The sequence below is a fragment of the Neodothiora populina genome, assembly GCF_041146345.1.
Source record: "Neodothiora populina strain CPC 39397 chromosome Unknown canker_contig_5, whole genome shotgun sequence".
Lineage (NCBI taxonomy): Eukaryota > Fungi > Ascomycota > Dothideomycetes > Dothideales > Dothioraceae > Neodothiora > Neodothiora populina.
Window position 1 is genome coordinate 562,812 of NW_027191405.1, and position 16,348 is coordinate 579,159.

A 16,348-nucleotide genomic window follows, 5' to 3' on the forward strand; every position below is an offset into this window, starting at 1 on the left:
CACATCTCGGCAAGTGCGCGCCGAAACGCCTTCCGCAAAGCGCAGCTTCCAGTAGGGTTCGTGTGGTCTGGACAGGAACCTCAAGCTCGAGTTATGAATAAAAGTGTAATCGGAATACCTGCTAAGAGAAGGTCCGGTATGTGTTCTGTGGGAGTAGAACACAAGCTAGACAAGGTACGATGTCTTATTCAAGGCAATGTGAGTCAAAGTAGGCATATTGGATTTCAGCCATGCCTGAGCCTGGGCCGCAACGGCAAGAGAAGAAGAAGTTATCAAGTGTTCATTACTTATTCACATCAGGCTGGCTCGGTTGACAATAATGAATTGTGGATCAGCACCAAGGTATATCTATTGTATTCCATTTGTGTTATATTAGAAGGCAGTCGTCTCGGCGACCGACGTCTCTAAACGGTCATGCTGCTCTCGACGTTTGTTGGGCGAAGCAGTTTCAGTTGCTATGGGGTTGGCGTCTACTGTAACAATACTCTACTTACATTGTTCGAGTTGCCGCTTGAGATGAAGAGCCATTAGTGGTTACGCAATGGTTAGTCAAGCATGAAATGTTGCAAGCTGTGTAAGGTCCATTGAGTTGACCAGTGGTACAGTAAGGTATGATTGTACAACAGCTCTACAGCAGCGTGTCATAATTACTGGAGCTGCTGTGTCGCATCAATTACAGTGTTTAAGCACGGATCCCAAGAGTCAAGTAATATAACAGTCAGAGTCATATCTCATGTACTTTGCAATACGGTATTATTCATACCAAAGGCATATCACACAGTTTTTCTCCCCCCAATCTCTATATTGTCCAATCGGAGTCAGTCTCTCATTGCACGCACGCCCAAGATCCAGTCCAGTCCAGTCTGGGCCTTTCGCCTTTTCGCCCACATCCTCGACGCTCGCCGATCACATCTTTTCGCCCGCGCGCAGTGATACGCTACAGTGTATTTGCTGTAACCGTACCCTACTTTCACTTATTTAGTGTTGCGCTTCAGTCCCGCCCTCAGGGTCAAACCAGATCTGACGCGGTACCCGTTCTAGTGCCCTGTATCTGTACAGTACCTACTATCTACAGTACAGTACGGCGCCTTCGTACAGTACGGTACAGTACCGTAGAGTACGATAGACACACAGTACTTGTAGACTCTGAGCAAACATTGAAAAGTCACTCTGTCTTAAAAATCCACATTTCCTGCCAGAGGAGAATAGGACCTGGTGCAATACCACGGTCTCTTTCACCCTCTCGCCCCCTTCTTCTCCACGACGGCGCACTCACCCCTCCCTCCTGACGACTCGTCACGTCCCCTGTCAACGAGATCTTCAACCGCTTCGTCTCTCGATATCGCAAGTCACCTTACCACCGCAAGCTCAATCCTCTGGGACCCCCGCTACACCAACCGAGCCCCGCCCCGTCCTCGCCTGCACCCCACCCACGTCGGCACTCTTTCTCTTGAGAACCGATCAGACTCAACAATCAGCGTCCGAAGTCTAGGCGGAAGCCAGAGAATACCACAGATGGACAAGCGCCACCCGAGTTCCTTCCAGCAGCTGGAGAAGCTGGGAGAGGGCACCTATGCTACAGTACGTTGCATCTGCAAATAGTCACATCGCCAGGGATTACTGACTCGTTTTCCATCAGGTCTTCAAGGGTCGAAATCGCCAGACGGGCGAGTTTGTCGCGCTCAAGGAGATTCATCTCGACTCAGAAGAGGGCACTCCCAGCACCGCTATCCGCGAAATCTCATTGATGAAAGAGCTGAAGCACGAGAACATTGTCCGCCTTCACGATGTTATTCACACCGAGAACAAGCTCATGCTCGTCTTCGAACACATGGACAAGGACCTAAAGAAATACATGGACTCGCGCGGCGACCGCGGCATGCTCGATCCCGTCACCATCAAGTCCTTCATGTACCAACTGCTGCTGGGCATCGCTTTCTGCCATGACAACCGTGTCTTGCACCGTGATCTCAAGCCGCAGAACCTCCTCATCAACGGCAAGGGCCAGCTCAAGCTTGCCGACTTCGGTCTTGCCAGAGCATTCGGCATTCCTGTAAACACCTTCTCCAACGAGGTCGTGACCCTGTGGTACCGCGCCCCTGACGTCCTTCTTGGCTCGAGGACTTACAACACTTCGATCGACATCTGGTCCGCTGGTTGCATCATGGCAGAAATGTACACCGGTCGCCCGCTTTTCCCAGGCACCACAAATGAAGATCAATTACAAAAGATCTTCCGTCTCATGGGTACCCCTTCGGAACGCTCGTGGCCTGGCATCTCGCAATTCCCCGAATACAAGACCAACTTCACCGTCTATCACACCCAAGACTTGCACCACATCCTACCTCAAATCGACCCGGTCGGCCTCTCCCTGCTCCAGGCTATGTTGCAAATGCGCCCCGAATTGCGCATCTCGGCCCAGGCCGCCCTCGTCCACCCATGGTTCGCCGATCTCGCTCAACTGAGGCAGCAACAACAAGCTTCCCAGATGCATCAGCAACAGCAGATGGGCAACATGGTCCCACCCCAGAGGGCCTACTGATGAATGACACGATGCACAAGAGACATGGCAAGCTGGTGTTTTTCGATGGTTTCGAGAGGAATCCTTTTGGAGTTTGGCGAGGTTAAAGTAAAGCTATTTTGGCCATGCAGCCTGGCAAAGCATTAATCATTCCATGGAGAGAATGAAGAGGAATGGAGTTGTTTCTTTACCCAATCAGATAGGTTCTAATTCTACCACGCACGAGCGCGTTATAATCAGTACCTCGTACCATAAGGTATGCACGACTTGCTTGGCTAGATTCAGCCCTAGCATTGACAGTGATTTCCGCGATCATTTCCTTTGGTGTATCTTTAATATCTATAATTAGTGCGAGAGTGGTAACGTCGAATGCTTGTTATCTTCCTCTCATCCCTATCTTTCACAATCACTCGGCACAGATTCGGTTTTCTTGGGAACATTTCTTTGGTACTTCCAATCCGCTGCGTGCCGATATGGTCTCGCGCGAGTGATTCAGGTTTATCACAGCAGTGGCTTCAGAGGTGTTTCGCAAGAGGAAAGATGATTGCGAGCATGCGAAGCAGCTACAATGACTCGAAGTCCAATATCCTCAATGTTGATGTTGGATGAGTCGTTTTATATGATCACCACTGACATTTGTTTGATATACTCAAATTTACCCATTACATGACTGAAATATACAATAGACTCTCAAACCCCGGGGGTTTTTACGTAAAAACGTCACCTCGCAGTCTGGGGCCCGCACATCACGTCGTCGTCGGCTGTGCACACTGCAAAAGTGAGGGCGCACGCACGTGCGGCTTTACCGTCAGTGGCCGATGGTGAGAACTCTATTTCTGCGAGCAAAAGGCCACGGCACCAAGCCATCAGCGGAAACGCCCACGTAAACCTGTATGATTTATCGTTCTGGTCGTGGGGCTAGATTGAATGAGTGAGGCGTAAGGCAAGGTTGATTTTCGTGGTCCGCCGTCGAGTGTTCCATCATGTAATTCGGTTGCTCATAATCAATCTATTGCCGGGCCCTGCTGCGCTCGTCACCTATGTACAACCTTACCAATTGCTGTCGTTTCCCTCTCTGTCTGTGCCTACCTACGGTGCCGTTCTCGTTTCCTTATCTCTGATCTACAGTATCAGTGTTGTTCTACTGCTATCGCTAGACGTTCCCTGCTGTGGGTCTCTTAAAATAGTGGTGCTGTAACCTACAAGTAAACTACCTGACCTTTTCCATTGCTCCTGGCTTTCGTGAACGCTTTGTCTGTTCACAGGTGTCGCGTGTCTTTCGTCTAGATATAACATATCCTTGGTCACAAAAAGTCAATCAGACCTAGGCAATTGAATTCACCATCGTCGCTCTCTGCCTGAAGTCATCTACTGTTCTTTGTCAACTAAGCTCAAGTCGTCTCATCAAAGACAACTGTGATATTGGTCCCCGAGTCGCTGGTCCATTTTAACAGCGCTATACGCACTCAACACTTAGGTGCATTCTTATACTCTTCGACTCTATCGAAACATATTATATCATGGACGCTGAACGCACGTCTCGCCGGAGTCGTTCAATCGACGTCGGCGCAGATGCCGACTTGGCCAAACTGGGCTATAAATCCGAGCTTCCCAGGAATCTGAGTATGATGAGTGTACTCGGCATGTATGTTGAATGTGTTCGAGAAGCGTCAGATCCTGGAGACTAATATCAACGCAGGTCGTTTGCGATCATGGCTGTACCATTCGGTTTGTCGACGACGTTTTATATCACTCTTGCAGATGGCCAAAGTGTGACTATTCTGTGGGGCTGGGTCCTTGTATCACTTATTTCGTTGTCCATTGCTGCCTCCCTGGCCGAGATCTGTGCCGTGTTTCCCACCGCAGGTAAGTTCCTCATCTAAAGATATGCTCCAAATACTAAGATCTGTTCGTACAAGGCGGTGTGTACTACTGGAGTGCTATGCTCTCAACCAAGGAATGGGCTCCTATCGCTTCGTGGATTACTGGATGGCTCACTTTAGTCGGCAACTGGACTGTAACACTCAGTATCAACTTCTCAGGTGGTCAACTCATCCTTTCGGCAATCAGTCTTTGGAACGACGGATGGGCGCCGAACGCTTATCAGACCGTCCTCTGCTTCTGGGCTGTCATGCTCGTCTGCATGTGCATCAACATCTTCGGTGCCAAATACCTGGACTTGATCAACAAGGTTTGTATTTACTGGACTGGTGCCAGCGTCATCATCATCATGATCACCCTCTTGACCATGTCCGACAACTACCGAAGCGGCGAATACGTCTTTGCTCATTACGATGCCTCTGGCAGCGGATGGTAAGTCAAGTGGTATCAATATGGCTTAGATACAGCGCTGACATTGTATGACAGGCCAGCTGGATGGGCGTTCTTCGTCGGTCTCCTACAGGCCGCTTACACTCTTACTGGTTACGGAATGGTGGCTGCCATGTGTGAAGAGGTCCAAAACCCGCACCGTGAGGTGCCAAAGGCAATAGTCTTGTCTGTCGCTGCAGCTGGCTTCACCGGTGTCATCTACCTGATCCCAATTCTTTTCGTGCTTCCGGATCCTCAGATGCTTCTCGACGTCGCGAACGGCCAGCCCATCGGTCTTCTGTTCAAGACTGTCACCGGATCTGCTGCAGGTGGTTTCGGACTTCTTTTCTTGTTGCTCGGTATCTTGATCTTCGCCGGTACTGGAGCGCTCACTGCTGCGAGTCGCTGCACATATGCATTTGCCAGAGACGGAGCCATCCCCGGATCTCGGCTGTGGTCCAAGGTCGACAAGCGCTTCGACATCCCCATGAACGCGCTTATTCTCGCGACCGTGATCGACTGCCTGCTCGGCCTCATCTACTTTGGCTCCACAGCAGCATTCAACGCCTTCACCGGTGTCGCGACCATCTGTCTCAGCTGTTCCTATGGTATCCCAATCCTTGTGAGCGTGTTGCGCGGTCGCCAGATGGTCAAGGGCTCCACATTCTCTCTCGGCAGATTCGGCCTTGCCATCAACATTGTCACCATCTGCTGGATCTCGCTTGCGATCATCCTCTTCTGCATGCCCGTCACGCTCCCCGTGGATGAGACAGACATGAACTACGCCTCTGTGCTGCTGGTCGGTTTCGCCACCATCAGTATGATCTACTACTTCATCCGCGGACGCAAGAACTTCCGAGGCCCTCCCGTTGCCTCCATCGAAGATCCAAAGAGCGTGGGCGTCGTGCAGGGTCAAGCGATTGCGGATATCGAGAAGTACACGACCAATTCTTCTGTGGATCAGAAGACGCCGTCGAATGAGCTTAAGGCGTAAGAAGAGCACGGAAAGGTACGCAATGTAAAGAAGAGATGAAGGATTTTTCCGCATGCACATGATTTTAGTTCAACAGACTTTCTGTTTCGTAGGACCTACACGTTTTTCTTGTCGTTTTTACCCACCTGCTGTATATACCCTTTACCTTTTCCCCCTTGATCTTCCTGTCTTCACTCGACGTCCAGTCGCATGTATAGTGACTACTCTCCTCGCTTACCTGAGAAACATGAATCATTCATCTATCCGCCCTTCATGATTCAGTCAGCAAACACATCCACATTCGAACAAGTCGATCTTCCCTCTTCCGAGATAGATCGACCGAACCGAAGGACCGTCCGAATTCGGAGAGTCGCGAGCTTCCGTTTTCTAGTTCCCATAAGCGCCCCCGGCTCAGGTGAGCTTTTACGGCCCGTTAGTCATGATGAAGGCGATAGTGTGACATGACATTGTCGGATTACTGTCCGGATTAGTGCCTCTATCTGACTCAGGTTTGTCATAGTATCTGTGGTGTGTTGCGGTGCGAAAACATAAGACACGAATAGATTGACTGTTTTCGCAGGGAAGATGCAGACTCGATGTGATCTGATAGGATAGATGACTGATTTACTTTAGGTTGGATAGTTGCATGATGGCGATCTGTGGAATAATTCTTCCTTGCAGGTACTTTATTGTAGATCGTTGCATGTAACATCTACTGTATAAGAATCTGACGAGATATACAACAGAGGTCAAAGATCTGGTATATGAATACAGCATTACTGGAGCTTGATCATTCTCACTTCTAGTACCTACCACGAGAACCTGGCGGCCGAAACCCTTACACTTGCCCTTCTAGCCTCCGAGGTTCTCTGTACTCAGCGGCTCACATTGACTATAAAACAGCGTGAATTGTCCATGTAAGCAAACCCACAAGACCCAAGAAAAAAATCGCAATAGCACGCAATCCGCCAACCCAAAGCCAGCAGCCACGCGCAGTCACGGTCTGCATCATACCCAGCATGCCACATCCATATCCCCGCACCCACTAGACAGCGGGGTTTAGAAGGACATAAGCGCGAGCTTGTGTATTTTCTACTGTAGCATCGCGTGGCCTACGAGGGGCATTAACCTAGGCTTACTGATGAGGGAAAGTGCTGTGGCTTTTTGGCTTTTCTGCATCCCGTGAGTTGCGTGAGAGGAGCGCGGAAGTGCAGAGTAGATCATTTATGGTCCTGCTTGCGTGCTTTGCTTGTTGCGATTGTCGGCGCTGCATGAGGTAAGGTATGCGCGCGGGGAGGTTTAGGTCGGTAAGGTATGACTAGATGGGTAGGGATGGGTCATCTTTGTAGATGTGGTAGGAGGCATGACTCTTTTGTTTATCTTGTGTTCTTGTCCCTTTTCTTTCCTTTGCTTCTTCTTTGTTGACTTGCATACTACTACGTGGGAGGTTTATGTGACATACTCGGCTTCAACCACAGTGAGTCTCGTGCCTGTGCCGCGCTTTTTTATGCGCTCTTTTACTTGTTCTACGTATAACTGACATTGGATCACACAGGCTCACGTACATCGAAAAGACAACCACCCGAATACTGCAAGACTCATTCACAATGGGCGCAGACGAAGAGGTAGCCCAGCGCTTCGAAACACTCCAGCTTCACGCAGGTACTGTAAAGTTTCAACCCCGCACTTCCGCGCCTACTCTTGTCCTCTTGCTTCTCCCTCATATGAGGAAAAGAGTTTCGCTTGCGAAAAGTCAAATACAAAGTACTTGATGCTGACTTGCATTGTCTCGTTTCAGGCGCTGTACCGGATCCTACGACTAATTCGAGAGCGGTGCCGATTTATGCGACTACTGTATGTTCGAGAATCACAAGAATGCGCCTATTCTACCTTGTGGAAGAAAAACGATACTTTCTGGGAGTGACATTGGCTAAGTGATGTTCTTTTCCAGTCCTATGTCTTCAATGATTCGGCGCATGGCGCCAGACTGTTCGGTCTCAAGGAGTTTGGGAATATCTATACACGACTTATGAATGTGAGTGTCTGCCAGACCCAGCCGATCCACCGTAAAGGACTACATGGGAAGATTACTGCAGAGGAAGGAATCAAATGGCCAATCGGAAAGCAGAAAAGACATACTATATCTATGAAACAACAGGCTGACACCAGGACCATTGTAGCCAACCGTAGATGTGTTCGAGAAGCGCATGGCAGCGCTAGAAGGCGGAGTAGCAGCGGTAGCAGCATCATCAGGACAATCCGCTCAATTCATGGCCATTGCCGCCCTCGCACACGCCGGTGACAACATAATCGCCACTTCCAACCTCTACGGCGGCACGTACAACCAACTCAAGGTCTTCTTTCCTCGACTGGGCGTTCACACGAAATTCGTGTCTGGAGACAAAGCCGAGGACTTCAAGCCGTTGATTGACGAGAAGACCAAGGCGATCTATTTGGAGAGTATTGGCAATCCAAAATATAATGTTCCTGACTTCGAGGGTATTGTCAAGGTCGCTCATGAAGCTGGCATACCTGTGATCGTGAGTCTCTTCATCTTTTCATCAACCTTCCTTGCCTTTGTCATTTCTAACATACATCTCTATCTTCAAGGTCGACAACACCTTCGGAGCAGGCGGCTACTTCTGCCGACCAATCTCTCACGGAGTAGACATCGTAGTGCACAGCGCAACAAAATGGATAGGCGGCCACGGCACGACTTTGGGCGGCGTAGTGATCGACTCCGGCAACTTCGACTGGGGCACCCCCGAAGCGCGCAAACGCTTCCCTCAGATGTCCGAGCCGTCAGACGGCTACCACGGCCTCAAGTTCTGGGATACGTTCGGCAAATTGACACTCGCTATACGCCTTCGCGTCGAGATCCTCAGAGACTCTGGTTGCACGCTCAATCCATTTGCGGCGCAGCAGTTGTTGATAGGCCTCGAGACTCTGTCGCTGCGATGCGAGCGCCACGCAACTAATGCTATGACCCTGGCGAAGTGGCTAGAGAGCAATAAAAACGTGGCATGGGTGAGCTACCCAGGTCTATCCTCGCATCCAAGCCACGAGCTAGCGACCAAATACCTACCCCGAGGCTACGGCGGCGTCTTGTCTTTTGGCGTCAAGAGCACCTCACCCGAAGCCGGATCTCAGGTGGTGGATAACTTCAAGCTGATATCCAACCTCGCCAACGTCGGCGACTCGAAGACGTTAGCCATTCACCCGTGGACGACGACGCACGAGCAATTGAGCGACGAGGAGAAGATCTCGTCGGGCGTCACGGAGGACTTGATTAGGATCTCTGTCGGCACTGAACATATCGATGATATCATTTGCGATTTCAAGCAGGCTTTCGAAAAGGCGGGAGAGCTGTTGAAGAATGGTAGTGATGAGGGGAAACAGGGTAATGCTGAGGTTACGGGGGATACTAATGCGCCGACCAAGGCTGTTTTGTAGTGGCAGTTTGTTTCTTGTTGCTACCATGTCTTGTTATGTCTGTGTGCTTTCGCAAGGGGGATATGTTCGACGGAGGGGTGTTCCAATCGACTATCTGTCGGCAAGGAGATAAGTGGAAAATGAAAACGATACGAAGCATGCGCCACTCGCACTCTTTCATGTGTGACTAGACCGAGAAAGCAGGCAAATGTGTGAGAAAGACGGATGTGAACCTTATAACCAATTCAACATCCGAACAGTTGTTGTAGTCGAACTAATCACTTACTTTGCTACTTCTCACGGCACACGAAGAGTCTCACGTTACTTCTTTTAGAGTTCACACGCTGATAAGTAGAAGCAGAAGCAGCGAATCAGGACGATAGCGCGAGCAGCGGAGTAAGACTTGACATCATACAAGCGATCTCCATCCGCATGTTTCTGTTTTCTCATCAAAGCCATCTGCTTACTGACGGGCTGCGATGGCGAGTTGGGGTGGTGAATAAGGAGGGAAAAGAAAATATATAATAAACATGTGACGATAGGGTTTTATCTAGGTCAAGCTCTTGTGGTGAGCGTAGGTGTTTCTCTTGCGCTCGTGCACAGGGGTCTCGCCCGCCGGTGTGCCTGGGATGACTTTTTCCAGTTTCTGTGTTTCAATCACTTGTCAGTCTTATGGTCTTCCCGAGGGAATCAGTGGGTATAGAAGGTGGGCCGGATGGATGATGAGGGTATGTTTGGACAGAGATTGGGGGTCGCTCAATTCGACTCTTTGGTTGTAGACAAATCGAAGAAAAGAAAGGCATACCAGGCTGTCAAAGACACACTTGTTCAGAGGTCTCTCGAATCGTCTGCACTGCCATAGCTGTTGGTTGTTGTTGTCGAGGCACTCCCAGTGTTTCCTGAACTCGGTCAAGCAGTGCTTGTCAATGTCGCTCAATCTATTTTTCCCAGTTGATCAGTCAATCGTGCCTGTCGTGAACCATAACAGTGTCTCCGGTGGCTCGAGTAAGGCGAGAGAAACAAAAGAAAAAGAAAAAGACGTACACGCTCGTTGCGCATCTTGTGACCTTGCGACCCTCCTTCATGCAGTCGACTTCGCCTCGGCCATTGGCGTCGGTCTTGCACATCATGTAGTCATCGTTGTAAGGCTTGCATCGTGCGCCAATGAAAAAGGAAGCAGACAGCAAAGGAGCGGACGAGGCACCGATCTCTTGGACTTTGGGAATGTCGTCCGGGAGGGGAGTTGTGTCGATGAGGACCTGCTGGTTGAATCTGTTGTTGTTGCATGTCAGAGTCTGTGTATGAAAAGACCAGAAGGCGGGACGCGATACCTGGGTTGCCTGGCAGACATGATGTGTTGTTGTGCTGAGTCAAATACAACGGACTGCTCCGGTCTACTGTACAGTAATGGTATGAGGCACACTCTAAGACTCAAGCCGGTGGAAGCGTGCCTTCCAAGCTGGGAATGTCGAGCAAGCCGACTCGGCAGCTTCCCGATTGGCTGCGCAGCTTTCGGGGAAGGAACAGCGGGAAAGAGAGACGCCATTTCTCGCTTCTCACGCGTTTTGATATACAGAGTACAGAGTACTAGTGTCCATGAGCTATTGGTGAAATTCAAACAAACATTTTCACGACACTGTTTGTATCCATAGCGGCTTGATTGTCTCGTCATGTCTCTCTTTGGCAATCTGGGTCAGTCGACCACCCAGCAACAAAACACTGGCTCGTCTTCGCTGTTTGGCGGTGGCTTGGGAAACAACAATAATGATAACCAGCAACAACAACAACAACAACAACAAGCAAAACCTAGTCTATTCGGCAGTACGATGAATAATCAGCCACAGCAGCAACAGCAGCAGCAACAACAACAGGTATGTGCCAATAAACCGAGCAGAGCGTTTGCTCCCATGACCTTTCCGCATTCCACATATGAAACATAGCCAGTCACGGTAAAAGTAAGAGATCCCTTGCTGATTTGATTCATGCAGAACCAACAACCGCAGGTACGATATCTCTAATACTCTCCCTTGCATATTGCGCGTGTCTTTTACAGCTACGACGACCACTTTTTGTTCTTGCACGGTGGATGCATTCTTTCGCCCGCGACCATGTTCAAGGCAAACATGAGCAGTTTCGGTCCCTTTGCGACAGAATCTATTCTACAGTCCATCCAACTAAGACAGATTCGGCAGCAACTACAACAGGCGCAACAGCAGCAGTCGAATGCGCAGCTGCAACAACAGCCCTCGCTCTTCTCTAGTTTCGGACAGAGCCTCACGCAGAACAATGCAAACTCTCTCGGCTCGTCGTTATTAGGTGCTGCGCCGCCGCAGAGCTTCTCTCAGTCCGCGATTGGTTTCAACCGCTCTGAGATGCTGCCCCCTCGTAAGCTTGCTTTCCTATGGCATCACTGACTCCGATGATACTAACGACAGTCTTGCGCAGAACAAAAATCCATCCCTGAACAAATGGAGCTGATCCTTCGAAAATGGACACCGGAAAACCCAGCATGCTCGATGAACCACTACTTTTACGTTTCCGTCCCACCAGAGCGCGCGCCCTTCGTCAGCATGCCCGCCGACGCCGACGAGCGCAGCTGGGAAGAAGCGCTGCGCAACAAACCATTCGAGGGCGCCGTGCCCGTACTCGCGCGAGGGTTCCAACAGCTCGGTTCGCGTCTGCAGATGCAAGTCGAAGCGGTCAAGCAGCTGCAGCTGAGACTACACGAGATGAACAATTCCTTGGGTGCGATGATGGAGAAGCACGAGTTGGTGTTATCTGTGCGCGCAGCTGAGGCGAAGAGACGACATGTGGGACTCAGCCAGCGATGTCTGGCGCTGGCGATCAAGGCGCAAGTGCTGAGCTCGAGAGGGTTCGTGCTGGACGGAGTCGAGGAAGAGCTGAAGAAGAAGCTGGCGAAGCTGGAGAAGAGTGTGTTTGACCCGGCGTTTGCGGGCCGCGAGGAAGAGATCTGGGCGCGCATGGTCGCCTTGCGCGAGCGGAGCCGGTGGTTGAGCGAGGAGAGCGAGAAGCTGGGCAGACAGATGGATGGCGACAACGGGCTGGATGAGGAGGTGCTGAAGAAGACGAAGAAGGTGAGTTTTTGCTTTTCTATACAGGTCAGGTCGAAAGTGAGCCTAATGCGAGAGAAACCAACAGATATTGACCGACTACGACGCCCAGCTCGTGCACCTCAAGAAAGAACTCGAGCAGGTCAAGGGAGAGTACGAGGAATGGGCGGCGGCCAGCAAACCCAGCACTTGAAAGACTTCGAGTCACTGATATCAGGAGGAGAGGATGGAGAAGTGAATCGATAAAGGTCAGAATAAAGAAGAACACGAGCTTAATGTAAAACCATGCTTCTGGCTTTTCATTCCCAGTCGTGTGTATGTTTTGAACATATATCCATTTTTGGTATTCTTGTTCTTGCATGCTGTTGTTACAATATGACAATGACGGTAATCATACAACCACCCATGCGCGATACATGTACGCATCCGTCAATGATCGTAGCCTTTCGACCACTGCTACTCGACACTTTCGTGCCAGAAGCTCTCTTTTTCCAAGTCTTTGTTGCTTTTTCCTCTCTTTCTTTTCAGATCCGGCGGCGGAAGAAATACACATGATCTTCCAGTCTGACCCGGCTGTGACCCAATCCTCGACTCCCTCCCTATTCTCTCCTCGCCCGAGATTTAGCTCAGGCTCAATGCAGACAGCTCCTTGATCATCGCGGTTTTCATGTCGTTCTTCTGTTCCCAGGCTTTGTCGTACTTTCCCCTCCTCTCCATTCATCCATGAATCTTCCCGGTTACATCCCGATACACTTAGATGAGTTTCCTGACGTACTCGACGGCGAAAGGCGCTGTTACTTCAGTCAGCTTGATTCCTCTCTCCGTAGTTCTTCTCAAGCGCATCATCTCCGGCTGCATTTCGACCCGCTCAAGAAAAAGAAAAGGGAGACTCGGCGCATAGTCTTTCTCAAGTGGTCCCCAGGCTAGATGGTCCACAAGTAAAGAAAGTAAGGGAAAGAGGCAAAGAAAGAAGAGACATACACAGATACAGCAAGATGCAAGTGGCGATGGTCTCCTTGACGGTGCGGTTGGCGGCTTGCTCCTGGGCCTTGATCTCGGCCGGGCTGGCTTGCTGCGGTGCTGTGTTTCTCTGTTAGGTTCTTTCCTCTTTCTCTCTTGACTGTGGCTTTGGTGGTTTTTTTTTTGTTTTTGTTTTTTTTGTTTTTTTTTTGGGGGGGGGGGGGGGGGGGGGGGGGGAACGTACGCATGAACATTTTGATGAGGCCTTGTGGGTGTTATGGGTGGGTTTTGTGGTTGTTGTTGTAGAATAATATATCGAGTAGTGATGCTCACTTTCTTGCTGCTGCAGACTGGAAGAGCGTGAGTGAGTGACGGAAACAAACGAGTGACGCTGGGTGGAAGGCGCACGGACGTCTTCTTCTCTAGGTGGGTGCATAATACTTGTGCAAGTCTGATGCATACGGGCGAATGTCGGTAGACAGCCAGAAGTAACAGACGTTCGTTCTTGTCTTCCGCTCACTGTGGAAGTGGTTGATTGATTGATTGGTTAGTTACTATTGATAATTGAGCTGATATCATCCATCTACTCAAGCACAATAAATCTCTGCTTTACTCTTGTCGCTTATTTCATCTCTTGTCGCAGCTTCACTTCTTGTGATCCAGAGCAAGCGAAAAGAAGCAGGAGCTCGCCGTACCTTCCTGCTGTTGCAACGCGCGCCATCTAACTAATCCATCTCTCTCTCTCTCTCTCTCTCTCTCTCTCTTCATCTCCTTCTCTTCTACCGCAACAACCACAACTCCTTCGCCAGCCATCAACAGAATGGAAGACCTCGAGGGCGCCAACAGCCCGCCTGCAGCAGAAGACGTCGCCCTGCCAGAAAGCAACGCCGACCCGCAGGACCCCCTCGCACCCGAAGTCGAAGAGGAGTCCGCCTCTCTGAACCCTCCGTTCGCCGACCCCCATCAAGACCAGGAAGCCACAGAAGACACGGCGCCCGACGTCCCTGCCCGCGACGATCCCGATGATGATATGGTCGACAACGACAAAGACGACCAGCTCAACAACGACGACAACGACGACAACGACGACGATGATGACCTGCGCGCAGACGACAGCGATGCTCTGTCCGAGGTCGACGAGGCCCAGTTCGACGACTTTGATCCCAACGCCATCGCCATCGAGGAGAGACCCCGTGTCGTCGACGCCAATGGTGTCGCTTTGCTGGGCAAGCACAAGAGGAAGAGAGATGGCACTGAGGGCGAGGGTGGTGAGAAGAAGAGGAAGAGAAAGGAAGGACGACGAGAGAAGCCCAAGAGAAGCAAGAAGAGGGTCGAGGAGGGAGAGGATGACTTTGACGCGTCTGCTGCTGATGGAGCCGATGGCGGCAGGAGGAGAAGAAAGAGAGGCACTGCGGAGGAAGGAGGAGAGACCAGACGGAGAAAGAGAACGCCGAGTGTCGAGAGGGATTCATTGCTGACTCCCGAAGAGCGTGAGTTTTTTTGTTGTTTTCCCTTCTTATTCAACAATCAACTAACACGATAAACAGGCCGCAAGAAAGAATTCTCTCGTCTCCTCGACGCCGCCCTCGCCAAACCAAAGTCTTCGCGTTCGCGCAAGGCTGGCATCGATCTCGAAGCCTCGGCCGACGCCGAACTCGAAGACATGCGTCGTCGTATGGCTGAAGCCGCCCAGGCCGACACTCAGGCCCGCGACGCCAACAGACCCGCCATGCAGAAGCTGCAACTCCTGCCCGAAGTCGTCGCTCTGCTCAACCGCAACACGCTGCAGCAAGCCCTCGTCGATCCCGACATCAACTTGCTCGAAGCCGTGCGTTTCTTTCTCGAGCCCCTGAACGACGGCTCCCTGCCAGCCTACAACATCCAACGCGACCTCTTCTCGTGTCTGGCCAAGCTGCCCATCACCAAGGACGCACTCGTCGCCTCGGGAATCGGCAAGGTCGTTCACTTTTACACCAGATCGCCAAAAGCAGAGCAGAGCATCAAGCGTCAGGCCGAACGTCTGGTCGGCGAATGGACCCGTCCCATCCTCAAACGCACAGACGACTACCGCAAACGCGAATTCCAAGAGGCAGACTATGACCCTGTCGCTTTCGCCCAGTCTCAATCCCAATCCCAGAGAGCAGGCGCACAGGGTCTCAGCGCAGCAGACAAGGCCGCCAGAGCAGCCGCCGCCCGCAAAAAGGCCCTCGAGATCCCCATGGCCGGCAACAGAGCGAGAGTCATGGGCGGTCTGGGCACTTATACCATTGTGCCGAGGTCCAACACGGAGACCATTCTGGCTGGTCAGGGCCCGCCTGGTTCAGCGTCGAGGAGGTTGGGCGCCAGGGCTGGAGACGAGATGTTCAAGAAGTTGGGAGGAGGGGGAAGAAGACGGTAGTCTTTTTCGTTTCTTTTTCCTGCTTCTAGAGTAGTTCATCAACATGTGCTCTTCTTCTCCTCTGCGACTTTCTCATTTTCCTTTGATGTTTTCTTGCTTGTCTGTGTTACAGCCCACTCGAAGTTGACGATTTGTGCTTCGAAGAAGAGCAAAGGCGATGGATCAATTGCGGCATCGAAGATACCTGGCTATAGCTCGAGTCTAAAACGATTATCTTCTTCATGATAATGTCTATGCTCACGAACCAAAGTGATACAGAAGATGAGTCTGATATCTTGATATCTGGACAGTATAATAATGTACGTATGTATGATTTCCGTTTGTCATGTACTTTTTGTCCGTTTGCTTATTCTTCTTTGTTTTCTATGGTCTTGTTTTCTATTTCTTGTCCATCTCTCTCTTTCAGGGTGTAGCCTACGGTAGTTCTCCGTGACTGTACTCGTTCCTGCCCCGGCGTGTACTTGCCCTCTCTCTCTCTCTCTCTCACTAGCTAAGGTATATTCGTTTCTCTCCCAGCTCATGAATTATCTTTGTCCCAGACTGTGATGTTTCCTCTATTTCCTGACGACGAGTCGAGGCACGATCTACCTTTTGCACTACCCCTTTTTCTAAGATCAAATAGGTCGACACTTCCTGCAATCAGCTGTTTCTGTCTCCTTTGCCTGTCTTCTCTTCCCTTTTTA

At 50.8% G+C, this 16,348-nt stretch overlaps 6 protein-coding genes across 6 annotated transcripts; 5 read left to right on the forward strand and 1 right to left on the reverse strand.

Annotated features, from left to right (window-relative positions):
• Positions 1-1,515: 1,515 nt before the first annotated feature.
• Positions 1,516-2,542, forward strand: AAFC00_005179 (uncharacterized protein; the record flags this gene model as incomplete). The annotated part of the gene is made up of 2 exons (XM_069344924.1): positions 1,516-1,581; positions 1,640-2,542. The coding sequence occupies 2 exons, from the start codon at positions 1,516-1,518 to the stop codon at positions 2,540-2,542; spliced, it is 969 nt and encodes a 322-aa protein (XP_069202756.1).
• A 1,499-nt stretch (positions 2,543-4,041) lies between these two features.
• Positions 4,042-5,825, forward strand: AAFC00_005180 (uncharacterized protein; the record flags this gene model as incomplete). Its single annotated transcript, XM_069344925.1, has 4 exons — positions 4,042-4,166; positions 4,221-4,387; positions 4,441-4,834; positions 4,889-5,825. The coding sequence occupies 4 exons, from the start codon at positions 4,042-4,044 to the stop codon at positions 5,823-5,825; spliced, it is 1,623 nt and encodes a 540-aa protein (XP_069202757.1).
• Positions 5,826-7,411: 1,586 nt separating this feature from the next.
• AAFC00_005181 (uncharacterized protein) lies at positions 7,412-9,257 on the forward strand (the record flags this gene model as incomplete). Its single annotated transcript, XM_069344927.1, has 5 exons — positions 7,412-7,466; positions 7,603-7,658; positions 7,756-7,839; positions 7,985-8,344; positions 8,415-9,257. The coding sequence occupies 5 exons, from the start codon at positions 7,412-7,414 to the stop codon at positions 9,255-9,257; spliced, it is 1,398 nt and encodes a 465-aa protein (XP_069202758.1).
• A 529-nt stretch (positions 9,258-9,786) lies between these two features.
• AAFC00_005182 (uncharacterized protein) lies at positions 9,787-10,587 on the reverse strand (the record flags this gene model as incomplete). Its single annotated transcript, XM_069344928.1, has 4 exons — positions 9,787-9,882; positions 10,042-10,174; positions 10,281-10,508; positions 10,568-10,587. 4 exons carry the CDS (start codon positions 10,585-10,587, stop codon positions 9,787-9,789), a joined length of 477 nt encoding a protein of 158 aa, XP_069202759.1.
• Positions 10,588-10,906: 319 nt separating this feature from the next.
• On the forward strand, positions 10,907-12,500 carry AAFC00_005183 (uncharacterized protein; the record flags this gene model as incomplete). Its single annotated transcript, XM_069344929.1, has 4 exons — positions 10,907-11,107; positions 11,420-11,621; positions 11,682-12,331; positions 12,396-12,500. 4 exons carry the CDS (start codon positions 10,907-10,909, stop codon positions 12,498-12,500), a joined length of 1,158 nt encoding a protein of 385 aa, XP_069202760.1.
• Positions 12,501-14,087: 1,587 nt separating this feature from the next.
• Positions 14,088-15,665, forward strand: AAFC00_005184 (uncharacterized protein; the record flags this gene model as incomplete). Its single annotated transcript, XM_069344930.1, has 2 exons — positions 14,088-14,757; positions 14,815-15,665. 2 exons carry the CDS (start codon positions 14,088-14,090, stop codon positions 15,663-15,665), a joined length of 1,521 nt encoding a protein of 506 aa, XP_069202761.1.
• Positions 15,666-16,348: the final 683 nt, after the last annotated feature.